The sequence below is a fragment of the Chrysemys picta genome, chromosome 4 (genome assembly GCF_011386835.1).
Source record: "Chrysemys picta bellii isolate R12L10 chromosome 4, ASM1138683v2, whole genome shotgun sequence".
Lineage (NCBI taxonomy): Eukaryota > Metazoa > Chordata > Testudines > Emydidae > Chrysemys > Chrysemys picta.
Window position 1 is genome coordinate 9,907,493 of NC_088794.1, and position 13,147 is coordinate 9,920,639.

Consider the following 13,147-nt stretch of genomic DNA (forward strand, 5'->3'; position numbering starts at 1 on the left):
TTCCTCCCCTGTTGCAGTTTCTTTTGTTTCCCTTCCTCCTTGTTGACTCTGTTTGTTGCTTAAATGCAAATTAAGCAGAGCACCCATTCCTTTGTTGAGACAGGCCTGTTTGCCAACCTCAGGTTAGAGCACCTGTTAACACCATAAAGGAGAATCGTCTCACTTCACGTACAATGTTGCACACACATATTAGACCAGGGCAATACTGACCAGCAAATTATACATTTACAAATAATACATTGCAAGATTGTACAAAGATTATTACAACAGTGGGTATGGTGTGGGCACAAGGGTACATTCTGTCACACTCCCCTACCTTCCCCCTCTCAGTCCTTTGTTCTCGAGGTGGGGTCTTTGCTCAGCTTCCCTGCTGAGAGGCGGGAAAATCCATAAACCATGGGGGCTTGCATTGTCTCTCTGGCCCCTTTCTTGGTGTGGGTCAATTTCAACTAATTCCTTAATGACTCCCTCCTCCACCCAGACAGGGAGGTGACGCCCACCTATGGCTCGGAACCTGTCTTGAGAGCAAACTTGCTCCTATTTTTTCTCCCCACAGGGTAACACTGCAATACATAGGGGAAACTGAAGCACATACATGGGTCATAAAATACTACCAAAAATTCCCTCTTTGTCACAAAAACAACAAGGAGTCTGGTGGCACCTTAAAGACTAACAGATTTATTTGGGCATAAGCTTTCATGAGTAAAAACCTCACTTCTTCAGATGCATAGAGTGAAAGTTACAGATGCAGGCATTATATACTGACACATGGAGAGCAGGGAGTTACTTCGCAAGTGGAGAACCAGTATTGACAGGGCCAATTCAATCAGGGTGGATGTAGTCCACTCCCAATAATAGATGAGGAGGTGTCAATTCCAGGAGAGGAAAAGCTGCTTCTGTAATGAGCCAGCCACTCCCAGTCCCTATTCAAGCCCAGATTAATGGTGTTAAATTTGCAAATGAATTTTAGTTCTGCTGTTTCTCTTTGAAGTCTGTTTCTGAAGTTTTTTTGTTCAATGATAGTGACTTTTAAATCTGTAATAGAATGACCAGGGAGATTGAAGTGTTCACTTACTGGCTTATGTATGTTACCATTCCTGATGTCCGATTTGTGTCCATTTATTCTTTTGCGGAGGGACTGTCCAGTTTGGCCAATGTACATGGCAGAGGGGCATTGCTGGCACATGATGGCATATATAACATTAGTGGATGTGCAGGTGAATGAGCCCTTGATCGTGTGGCTGATGTGGTTGGGTCCTCTGATGCTGTTGCCAGAGTAGATATGGGGACAGAGTGGGCAACGAGGTTTGCTACAGGGATAGGTTCCTGGGTTGGTGTTTCTGTGGTGTGGTGTGTAGTTGCTGGTGAGTATTTGCTTCAGGTTGGGGGGTTGTCTGTAAGCGAGGACTGGCCTGCCTCCCAAGGTCTGTGAGAGTGAGGGATCATTTTCCAGGATAGGTTGTAGATCATGGATAATGCGCTGGAGAGGTTTTAGCTGGGGGCTGTATGTGATGGCCAGTGGTGTTCTGTTATTGTCCTTGTTGGGCCTGTCCTTTAGTAGGTGATTTCTGGGTACCCGTCTTGCTCTGTCAATCTGTTTCCTCACTTCCCCAGGTGGGTATTGTAGTTTTACGAATGCTTGATAAAGATCTTGTAGGTGTTTGTCTCTGTCTGAGGGGTTGGAGCAAATTCGGTTGTATCTTAGGGCTTGGCTGTAGACAATGGATCGTGTGATGTGTCTTGGATGGAAGCTGGAGGCATGTAGGTACGTATAGCGGTCAGTAGGTTTCCGGTATAGGGTGGTGTTTATGTGACCATCACTTATTTGCACTGTAGTGTCCAGGAAGTGGATCTCTTGTGTGGACTGGTCCAGGCTGAGGTTGATGGTGGGGTGGAAATTGTTGAAGTTCAGATGGAATTCTTCAAGGGCCTCCTTTCCGTGGGTCCATATGATGAAGATGTCATCAATGTAGCGCAAGTAGAGGAGGGGCACTAGGGGACGAGAGCTGAGGAAGCGTTGTTCTAAGTCAGCCATAAAAATGTTGGCATACTGTGGGGCCATGCGGGTACCCATAGCAGTGCCACTGACTTGAAGGTATAAGTTGTCCCCAAATCTGAAGTGGTTGTGGGTGAGGACAAAGTCACAAAGCTCAGCCACCAGGCGTGCTGTGGCCTCATCAGGGTTACTGTTCCTGACAGCTTGTAGTCCATCCTCATGTGGGATATTGATGTAAAGTGCTTCTACATCCATGGTGGCCAGGATGGTGTTTTCAGGAAGAACATCAATGCATTGTAGTTTCCTCAGGAAGTCGGTGGTGTCTCGAAGATAGCTGGGAGTGCTGGTAGCGTAGGGTCTGAGGAGAGAGTCCAAATAGCCAGACAATCCTGCTGTAAGAGTACCAATGCCTGAGATGATGGGGCGTCCAGGGTTTCCAGGTTTATGGATCTTGGGTAGCAGATAGAATATTCCTGGTCGGGGTTCTGGGGTTGTGACTACATCCACCCTGATTGAATTGGTCCTGTCAACACTGGTTCTCCACTTGCGAAGTAACTCCCTTCTCTCCATGTGTCAGTATATAATGCCTGCATCTGTAACTTTCACTCTATGCATCCAAAGAAGTGAGGTTTTTACTCACGAAAGCTTATGCCCAAATAAATCTGTTAGTCTTTAAGGTGCCACCAGACTCCTTGTTGTTTTTGTAGATACAGACTAACACGGCTACCCCCCGATACTCTTTGTCGCAGGGACCAATCCCCTGGTTTTGTTGGTTTTTTTCCCCCCACTGGCTGATCTGACCCAAAGTGGCTCTATTGACCATGGCACTGTCTTCCAGGAGGCTGGGGCTTTCAAATGTGATGAGAAGGCCCAAGCTGAATCCTGGTATGTTATAGGAAATGCATTTCCTGCTGTGGGGCGCTCACACTCAGGGTCATTGGGGCCCCATTGTGCTGGGTGCGGCGTGGACACACAGTGACCAAAACCAGGCCGGCATAGCAGGGGGCTGCAGGTCGGGATTGAGGGGCACTGGTGGAGAAGGGGGGTCAGGCAGCCCCTGCTTTCACTCTGCCCCTGGCCCTGGTGCATTCTGGGTGCATTTGTATTTCCCCGAAGGCCCCTCGACCTCTGCCCAGAGCAAAATTGCCAATCGGGTGCAGGGATGTCACTGCCTCTGGGCTCCAGGACTGGCAGACTCTGTTAATGGTTCATTCGCTTGGGGATAAGAGGCTGGAGCAGCCCCTGAGGGAGAGACAGACAGGGACCTCGCAGCTCCACAGACACCCAGGAACCGCTCCTTCCCCTGGCACGGAGTCACCCCAGGTGAGTGGGAGCCCCAGCCCTGTACGGACAGCAGTGGCATCACATGGCCTTACAGCAGCCTTCTTCTTGTGGGGTATCTGGTGAGCACAGGGGCTGTGCGCAGACTGGAGAGTTATTGTAGGGTCTCTGGTGAGCACGGGGTCCATGCACAGACTGGTGAGCTATTGTAGGGTCTCTGGTGAGCACAGGGGCTGCACACAGACTGGTGAGTTATTGTAGGGTCTCTGGTGTGTACAGGGGCCGCACACAGACTGGTGAGTTATTGTAGAGTCTCTGGTGAGCACGGAGGCCATTCACAGACTGGTGAGTTATTGTAGGATCTCTGGTGAGCACGGGGGTCATGCACAGACTGGTGAGTTATTTTAGGGTCTCTGGGGAGCACAGGGGCTGGGCACAGACTGGTGAGTTATTGTAGGGTCTAGGGTGAACACGGGGGCCATGCACAGAAGACTGGTGAATTATTGTGGGGTCTCTGATGAGCGCGGGGGCGGCACACAGACTGGTTAGTTACTGTAAGATCTCTGGTGAACACACGGGGGGCTGCGCACAGACGGGTGAGCTATGGTGGGCTCTACACATAGTGTTTGCTATTTTGGCAGGGCTGGGAGCTGGCAGCTTGTCTCTGGGGTTGGGAGACAGTCACAGGGAACTGATGGGTCTCCTGTCCCCGCAGGTGTCCCTCGCAGTGTCCCGCTGGAAGCTGTGAAGGCCCATCCCGGCTAGCGATGCTGATACTGAGCTGTTCCTCCAAGCTGCGGCTGCTGGAGGGGATGCTACGGCGGGGCCTGCCTGACACGCTGCTGGTGACCAGGACTCGCCCGCCCCCGCAGGGCCGAACCCTCCCACCCTCGGGCTGGGCAGAGAGCAGGGCAAAGTCCCTCATAGACACCTGGTGATGGGGCACATATTGGACTGGGGTGCAATCCCCTGGGTCGGGAGTACCGAGAGGGCTGGCCCGTCCACCTGGTTAGGGGGTAGCAGTTTGGGGGCAGACCCTTTCTCCAGGTGAGGGGGCAGCAGTTCAGGGGCTAGGCAGGCTCTCCTAGATCCACAGGGGATGTGCCGTACCCCAGCTTGTCACCAGGCCCCTGGGGGTAACCCCTGTATTGGGCCAGGGACCGAGGTTCCACACAGTTCCACAGGGGCAAGCCCGTGACCTCCACCACTGGGCCTTTGACACCAGCCCTCCCATCTCTCTCCGTGGCTCCCTGCAGCGAAGCCAGACACCTGCGGGAGGCTTGGACCGGGCCCTGCGGTGTGTGTTGGCAGAGACCCTGGCAGCCTTTTCAAAACACAGTAGCGGTTCATTAGTCACCTGGCTATAGACTCCTCAGGTTAGCACAGGGAATCAAAGGTTAAGCCACAGCCCAGCCTGGCCAAGCCTGGGCAATGAGCCAGCCAAGACGTCATGGGCCCCATGGCTTGCTCTGGCTCTGTCCCTTTGTTCTTAGGCCAAGGTGATAGCTGCTGAGACCCCCCCAAAAGCCGGCACTTAGCCCCGTATCCTGACCCTTCGCGGCCGCTGTTCTTCAGCTGGGGGCCTCTCTGCTGCAGAGCCGTGAGGGGGAATCTCGCTCGCTCGGTGTGAACGTCCACCCCAGCCTTTGGGGTTTCCATGGTCTCTCCAGATCCTCCTTGCGTGTGTGTAGACTTTATTCCCTTGGTTAATGAGGCTGGTCTCCAGCCGGGCTGTTACATGAGTCACAACCCGTCCCTTCCCTTCACACGCTGCGCAGAGCAGTACAGGACGCAGAGGGAAACTGAGACACACATTTGAATCAGGAAGATACTACAGAAAGCTTCTACTTCATCACACAGGCCCCCTGCCCTGCGTTAGGGGTAGCGGGAGGGCAGGCCCTTCCCCGAGGTTAGAGGTAGCGGTGGAGGAGCCCTCCCCTGGGCCTTCTCCTCACTCACCCCCCTGCCTCCCAAAGTCCAAATCCAGCACCAATGCCTACTGCTCACCCAGCGTAACCGCCAGGACCTGCCCATCCAATCAGAGCACAAGCGGGCTCTGTGCCAGCCAATCTCAATATGGTCAGGGTTTGCGTAAGCCAATGAACATGTGGGCGGCTCCATGGCAGCCAATCACAGTGTGGGACAGCTGGGTGCTAGCCAATCATGGCTCTGAACACCCCCACCCGCCTGGCTCTGAATTTCCTCCTGGTCCTCACCATGGGTGGCCCTGACCACACCCAGCTAAACCATTGACAAAATGGGCCTTTTATATATTTGTATGAATCCTATGTGTGCCTCAGTTTCCCCTGGCTACCAGGTGCGGGAAGCAAACCGTGAGAGGGAACCAGCTGGCTGTGAGAAGCAGCAAAAATGTGAAGAAATGCAGCAAAGGGTAAGTGGGCAAAGGCCCCAGGGATGCTGGATTGCGCAGCGAGCTGGATCCGTTTAAGGAGGAGGAGGGGCTGTAGACACCAACCTCAATGCCTTTGAGAAGGTTGTGATTTGGTCCTGGTTGACCCTTCGCACCAGCTCTGCTGTCTCATCCCCATGCTCGGGCCCCCATAGCCATAGAGACGTACAGCCAGATGGACGGCGTTAATACTGGGGACTGGGAACTGTTCCAAAAGGCTCCACTGCTTTTGTTTGACCTGACACCTGAGGCTTATATGAAAGGGTTTTGGGGTGTGCAAAAGACCCAGGGTGGGACCTAAATGGAAGCCAGCTGCCGACTGGGAGAAACCCTCCCGACGGCTCGGATCCCAGTGCAGACACAGGTCTCGGGGCGGGGGGCTGGTAGTCATGGTTCTCCTGGACATCGGCTCTGACCTCCTGCTGAGATTTTCTGTATCAACTTAAGACAAAATCCAGTCCCTGATCCTGCCCCAGCCAAGGGTTTGAACCCCAGGAGCCAGAGGTTCAGACTGGAGGTGTCAGTGAAAAGGCGAATAGCTCGGCCGGCAGGGAGCAGGGTGTTCCCCCCTTGCCCGTAACACTAAGGAAAGGCTGTTGAGCTCAGGACACCTGTCTGTCTGGAAGTTGACCCCTGTATTTGAGTGGGGCAGGGGAACCGTCCCATCTCCATACGGGAGATGTGAGTCACACGGGCTCCGGCAGAACTTCCCTCAGGCTGTGGCCAAGGGAGCCAGCTGGCAGCCTGCTCTCCCTGGGGAACAGAGTCAGAGCTGAACCTGGTGGGAGCTGAGCCCCCAGCTGAGCATGGGCAGACACGGGCAGGGCATGGCCAAGGTTAAGACCCAGAATCGCCAGCAGGGGGGTCCTGGCCTGGGGTGAGGGCAAGAGGTTAACCCCAGGAGGGGAAATGGATTCCTGGCATACACACAGCCCTGGGGTTGGAACACAACCAGTGTCGGGGAGCCCCCTGCATCACCAGACCCTGGGACACCAGCGCCCCAGAGACACGGCTGGGCTAAGACCAGCCTCGCAGGGGGACACACCCACACTGATCCCCCAATGCTCATGGGGTCACTCCCTACCCCAGTCTAGGGGTCAGGACACCCCAGGGTGCAGCCAAGATGGCCGACACATGGAGGAAGGGGGGGCCACAACCCTTCTCATTCCCTGGCAGATGGGGGGGTGCAGTGGCTGGATCCCATCCCAGTTTCAAACCCAAATGTTTGCGGGGGGCAAAAGGGTGCTGAGGCTGCATGAAAACTCCCCACTGCCCCCTGCTAGTGTCAGCGAACAGACCTGTCCTAAGCGTGGATGTGAGACTGCTCTGAGCTGGGTATTGGAAAGGGTGAGTTTGATTCGAGGCAGCTGTCAGCATGCTGACCGTGCCTGGTAGGAGAGGGATGGGGAAGATGCTGTGGCTTCTATGGATAGCATTTGGGGGTTCAAACTTCACCAGGACGGTCACTGGTTAAAGTGACCCTGCCCAGTGAAGAGATTAAATAAAGTAGGATTTTTCTGTAATATTTTTACAACACTATACGTGCCTCAGTTTCCCCCATGTGTTGCATGACTATCCAGTTGCAGGGGCAAGGGGGAGGATTAAGTTTACTCTCAGGGCAGGCTAAGAGACATGGGGTGAGTGTCACCTCCCTGTGAGGATGGAATAAAGGCTCCTTAAGTAACTTGTTGAACTCAACCCAGATCCCCAAGGGGGCCAGAGAGACAAGGCAAGCGCTGCTGACTCCTGGATTTCCCCACCTCTCTGCCGGGAGGCTGAGCAGAGACCCCAGCTCGAGAGCACAAGACTGGGAGGTGGGGGGTGCTGGACAAAGATGGAGGTTCTCACCTGGAGCTGGCCAAGGAGGTCAGACGGAGACAGAGACAGCCTGGAAAGGGTCTTTCACTCCAGCTTGGCTGGGCCCTGGCTGACTGCAATGGACACTGCTTTACCCCCAGTTCTCTCTGCTGACCTAAGGCCTCTCCGTGACTCATAAACCAGCCTGGCTTGACAATGCTGCCGGGTGTCACTGCAAACACAGGCTGGGGTGTCGGAGCCCGCCAAGAGCGTCCAGGTCTCTCCAGGGGTCTGGCTCAGTGGGAGGCACCGGGCAGAGCTCGCGGGGTGGAGCAGGAGGGCTTCAGCCCAGAGGCTCCATCTCAGAGGCGGTGGCCTGCCCTGCAGGAAGAGTGGGGCCCCTGGGGAGTGGCACTTTGAGGGCTGCTCCAAGGGGCAGAGTAAAAGCTGGGGCCCAGCACCGATCCTGGGGATCCGGGACATCCCCGGACTCTGACCCCTGTGTCTTGGCAGGTCTACGGCGCTGTGATGCATGTGAACCGCGGGAACCCGGCTGGCCAGGAGGTGCTGGTGGATTCATGGCCAGAGTTCAAAACGGTCCTGACCCGGTCACGCAGAGAAGTGCGGCCTTTGCTGGGTCCCTCCCATCTGCCCCACTCCCCTCCCCGACCGGACGCCATCACTGTCCCTCTCCCATCCCCGCGATGCGATCAATGCCCCGCTCCCCTCCCCCACCTTATGCCATCATTGCCCCGCTCCCCTCCCCGACTTCCTTGCCCCTTTCCCTGCTTGGTGTCATCTCTACCCCTCCCCCTCCTGTCTGCACCACGTCCCCACAGCCTGACTCCCCCTCCTGCTGCCCAGACCCCCCGTCCCATTCTGCCCTCAGCCCCCTGGGTCTGTTCACGGGGCCCCTTCCCCCCTCCTCAATCTCTTACTTGGGGCTCGCTGTGCCCCGCTCCTCCGATGTCGTCCCTGAGGGTCATGGGGGTGGGGGCAGAGGCTGCGCTCACCCCCAGGCAGTGTCCCCGCTGCAGGTGGTGCAGGACCCAAGCGATTATTTCACCAACTTGTACACGACCTTCTACCGGGACGAGGACACCTGCCAGGCCCTGCTGGAGAACAGTCGCGCCGTGGACTGGGGCCAGGCCTTCCAGATACTGGGTGAGCCCCTCCAGCCTCACTCCATCCAGCACCTGACTCATGGGGAGTGGAACCGCTCTCCCTCCCACAGGCCAATAGCCCCAAGGATCCTGCCTGGGCCCCTTCTCCATCCAGACCCGGGATCCTGAATGAACTAAGCTTGAGAACCCCCAGTTGGGTCATGCCGGCCCACAGGGCTCTTGGCCCCTCCCTGCTGCTCTCCCCCAGCGGGCTGGGCCCCCCACGTCCATGGGCACCTTTCAGGGGCCCCTGCTGACAGTGCACGGCTGTCCCTGCAGGGCTGCAGGACGGGGTATACGAGACCATCAGGGACATCGCCAGGGCCAGAGGGCTTGAGATGGAGACGTATCCGTACCGGCTGCTGCTGCACCCAGACCCGCCTGCCATGCCCCAGTACCGGTAGGTGCCCCCCAGATATGGGGTGTGTGAGAGAGAATGGGGCAATGTACACAACCAGCCTGTGCTAGATGGAGGGGGGAGCGGCGCTGGGGGAAGGGAAGGACCCCGGGGTGCCAGGCAAGAGGCCTCCATTGCGCCCTAGATCTAGTGGCAATGAGTTCCCCAGGCGAACGGTGCTGGCAGAGTGAGGGCATCACCACGGCCCCACACACAGCCCCAGGCCTTGGGCACATGCTGCCAAGGATTTCCCATCCTGCTCAGGGCCCATCCTGCTCAGAGTCAGCCCTAGAGCTTTGCTGGGGGGCAGGGGTAACCCAAACGGGCCAAGGAACCGCTTTGGCCCCAGAATGGGGAGAGCAGGGGGAGGGGCAGCCTGTAACCCTTCAGTATCCTGGGACGGGCAGCCAGGGGTCCTTGACCCCAGAGCCGTCCCCTCTGAGGGAGGGGGGTTCCAAGCACAGAGCCCCCTGGTCCCTCCTTTCCTGTCAGCGGGTAGGTCTCCGGGCAGAGCTTAGCCGAGGCCCATCAACAGCGATGACTCTGCTGGGGCTGGACTGGGCCTTGTCAGACAGCCCCTGTGCTGAGGCCACGGGAGTGTTTCGATCCCCTCCCCTCATGTGCCGGGGCCTTGCTCAATCCCCTACCCCCCAGGGGTCACCTTCCCCCATGTCCTGGGGCCTCTCTTGATCCCCTCCCCCCAGAACTCCCCCTTCTCCCTGTGCCAGGTCAGTCCCACTCCAGCCTCCCTCCCCTCCCTGGGGGACACTGGGGGGAGCGTTATGGGGCTATAGCCACCCCAGAATTTGCCATAGCCTCCCCTCCCAGTGCAAAGGCCAAACGTTACGCAGCAGTAAGGGTGGCAATGCCATACCACGCCACCCGTCGGTCTCGGCTGCTGCTGGCGGCGGCGCTGCCTTCCGAGCTGGGTGGCACACCCCTCCCCCACAGGATACATTCCATGCGCCCCAGTTTGAGATTCGGCAACCCTCCCTGCCCCTCTACTTTTCTGTCCAGCCCATCTCAGCCCCAAACCCCAGAGACTGCTGCTGCCGGAGCCTGCGCCTCTCCTATGCCATGTTATACCAGCTCAATTTCTGCTCCCCAGGCTCACTCCCTTGTACCAGATCGACACCCCCAGCCCCGGGCTCACTGCACCCCGCACCCCAAGCTGAGTCAACATCCCCGTATGCTCACACCTCCCATGTTTGGTTGCTCCCCGTTTCCCTCCCCTAGACTTACCCCTTCCCCTGCTGGTTCTATTCCCCCCGACCCCCCCCCGCACTGACCCTCTCCCCTTGCCAGGTCAATCCCCTCTGTGCTCACCCCACCCCATCCTGTGTCTCTCTCCCCCCTGCCCTGTCTTGCAGGCCTGACAAGGGGCTCAGGCTGGCCCCCGTGTCCCCCGCCCACGCCACGCTGCTCAACGACACCTGGAAGTTTGGGGGGAACAACTGGAGCCTGCGGTACCTGTGCCTCCTGATCCGCCACTTCCCCAACGCCTGCCTGCTGGGCCCTGAGGGGACCCCCATCTCCTGGTGCCTCACCGACCCAGTGGCTGCCCTGACGCACGGTTACACCCTCCCGAAGCATCGCGGCCAGCACCACATGAGGTCCGTGGTGGGGATGCTGTCGGCACAGTTGCATGCCCGCGGCTTCCCTGTTTACACCGGGGTGCTCCCCGACAACAAGCCTTCACTGCACTCCCTGCAACGCCTCGGCTTCCACATCCTGCCTGGGGTGTTCTACCGGCTGATAGTGAGGCCCGGGTTCACCCAGTCCCAGTCAGCCAGTGCCCTGGACTCGGCCCAGGACCCTGCGCCCAGCTCTGGGGAACGGCGACGCACCCAATAGCACATAGCACGCGGGGAGAGCAGAGGAGGAGAAGGGGACACGGCGTAGGGCCCTGCACCCAGCTCTGGGGGACAGCCACGCTCCAGCAGTACATAGCCCTGGGGGAGGGGAGGAGATGGGGACACAGCCCAGCCATGACCAGGGACCTGCCACGCCCGAGAAGGAAGAAGGATACACATTGACCAGCCACCAAGGGAGCTCAGCTGTTAGCCCTTGGGAAGCCGGGGTCTGGTGGAGGAGACTAGCTCATGCTCCATTATCCCCTGGAGCAGGACAGAGGCTCAGTAGGGGGCGCTCTCGCCAGCAGTCAGGGCTCAGCAGGGGGCGCTCCCCACTCACAGTCCTGCCCCTGTGCCCTGTGCTTTGGGCTCAGCAGGGGGCGCTCTCTCGCTCCCTTCCCCAGGCAGTTTGTTGCTCGGCTGGGGCTGTGGTGGGGGGTCCCCTTTCCAGGAGCTGTGCCTGGTCTTGCCAGAGCTTTGGTGCAAGCTCCTTTGGGCTCCGACCACAGGTCCCAGCTGTGGCCCACCCCTTCCCTCCCCTGTGGTGATAGGGGGCAGGTGCTGGCCTTGCACGGTTGCTCCAGGGCCAGCAGCCAGCTAGAAAGCCAGGCCAGGGCTTGTGTTGATGATGGTGCACTACACGCGGGAGGGGAGCGGCCATAGAACCCCACCGTAGAGCCCTGCTGGGCCCGAACACAGAGCGGAGCATCCGCTCTTCTCCCTTCCCCCCAGAATGGACGTCCTGGGCAGGCAATTTTGGCCTGACTTGCCCCCTGCCAGCCCCAGTGCACAGGCTGCTCCTCCCCGTGTAGCTGGGCCCAGGTGCAGACCCAGTGAGCCATTGGGTTGTGGGAGAAGACGCCACACACAAGGCAGACATGGCAGGTTCTCCTCCCCCTTGCTGGTAGGTCAGTAGCAGTGTGGAGAGGGGGTGGGGCACTCCGGCTCCTTGCAGGCCCCAGGGACACGCATACCCTTCCTCTCAGGGGGTGGGACAAAGAGTGAATTTTCTGTAATAGTTTTGATGCCTGTGTGCCTCAGTTTCCCACTGTACTATTCATGTCTGCCCAGTGGGTGCCAAAGAGTTAAAAAGCCTCTCCTGGGGCAGAGCAGGACCAGGAGGGGGAGTGTCACATGGCTGGGGGCAGGAACTGGGCGTTCAGGATCAAAACCAGCCCAGAGCAACGGAGGCTCCACAAAGAAGAGGAGTCGGCGTTCGGTGGGACTCAGGAGCTCCCGGCTAGGACTGAAAGAGATGGAGACGGGATCCATGTTTGGCTCTTCAGCAGCTTGGCTGGGTGGGGCCCTGGCCTGTGTCTTCACCTTCACTTCTCTCTGCTGCCCAGGGACCTCCCAGGCCGGGTTCCAGGGGCCCAATAAACCGTGTGCTGTGTGGAAAAGGCTTTGGGATGTCACTGCAAACACTAGCTGGGGACACTGGTCCCCAAAGAGCAGCCAGGTCTCTCCAGGGGTCTGTCTCAGTGGGACGTGCCGGGCAGAGCTCGTGGGGTGAAGCAGGGGGGCTGGAGCCGTGTGCTCGGCCCTGGAGGAAGAGAGTCTGGCACGTCACAGGGTTCCTCCAAGGAGTGGTTTAAAAGCTGGGGCCTAGCACTGAGTCTGGGGAGCTACGACAGGGAGCAGCGCTGTGGGTCCCAGCCGGGGGCACCAGGCCAGTGTGGGGTGTCTCCTTCACAGCCTGAACCGACAGCAGAGAAGGGCGGGCACATCTGCAGGCAGACCCGGGGTAGAGCCAGCCCTGCCCCCAGCCAGGGCACAGTCCCACCAGGGCACAGCGCCCTCCCCACCGGCCAGGGAGCTGGGCCCCCACCCCCAGCCAGCCACTGCCTTGCCTCATGACTTCGACCCTCAGACTTGCACACAGTCTCCATTTCCCAAGATTGAATCATTATTTAAAAAACTGTATAGAAATCACCACTCTCCCATCATTCAGTGCATCTGGCCCGGCCCCGGGCCCCTCGCCCAGCTCCGGCCTGAGCAGAGCCGCTTCTCCTCCCACACGTGCAGCACCTTTCCCCGCAGGCACCTTCCGGAAAAACAGGCTGTTCCCTCGGTTCATGTTCCCCTCCATGGAGAGGAGAGGAGAGGGCTGTCAGGGTGCCCTGCCCTGCCCCGGGCAGCTTCCCTCTGCCTGTCACCCAGGCCCCAGTCTGCCTGGCCCTTCCCCACCACCAGCCCTCCTAGTCACACAGCAGGGCCAGCGCTTCCCAGCCCTTTTATAACCCCACCCTG

General features: G+C 58.2%; 1 protein-coding gene across 3 annotated transcripts; it reads left to right on the forward strand.

The window, feature by feature from the left end:
- The first annotated feature begins 3,175 nt into the window (after positions 1-3,175).
- LOC112061731 (glycine N-acyltransferase-like protein 3) lies at positions 3,176-12,297 on the forward strand. 3 transcript variants are annotated; one of them, XM_065594517.1, is made up of 6 exons: positions 3,182-3,319; positions 3,993-4,122; positions 7,998-8,105; positions 8,522-8,648; positions 8,927-9,047; positions 10,415-12,297. In XM_065594517.1, the coding sequence occupies exons 2-6, from the start codon at positions 4,045-4,047 to the stop codon at positions 10,896-10,898; spliced, it is 918 nt and encodes a 305-aa protein (XP_065450589.1). In that variant the 5' UTR covers positions 3,182-3,319; positions 3,993-4,044; the 3' UTR covers positions 10,899-12,297. The 3 variants fall into 3 exon arrangements, with proteins under 3 accessions (XP_065450588.1, XP_065450589.1, XP_065450587.1); XM_065594516.1 differs by lacking the exon at positions 3,993-4,122 and having other exon boundaries at positions 3,176-3,319; XM_065594515.1 differs by lacking the exons at positions 3,182-3,319; positions 3,993-4,122 and adding an exon at positions 4,200-5,669.
- Positions 12,298-13,147: the final 850 nt, after the last annotated feature.

Coding starts and splice junctions, on each gene's coding strand:
- LOC112061731 (XM_065594515.1), top strand. CDS start 5,535: ATGGGCCTTTTATATATTTGTATGAATCCTATGTGTGCCTCAGTTTCC. Junction 5,670..7,997: donor GTGAAGAAATGCAGCAAAGG/GTAAGTGGGCAA, acceptor GTGTCTTGGCAG/GTCTACGGCGCTGTGATGCA. Junction 8,106..8,521: donor TGACCCGGTCACGCAGAGAA/GTGCGGCCTTTG, acceptor TCCCCGCTGCAG/GTGGTGCAGGACCCAAGCGA.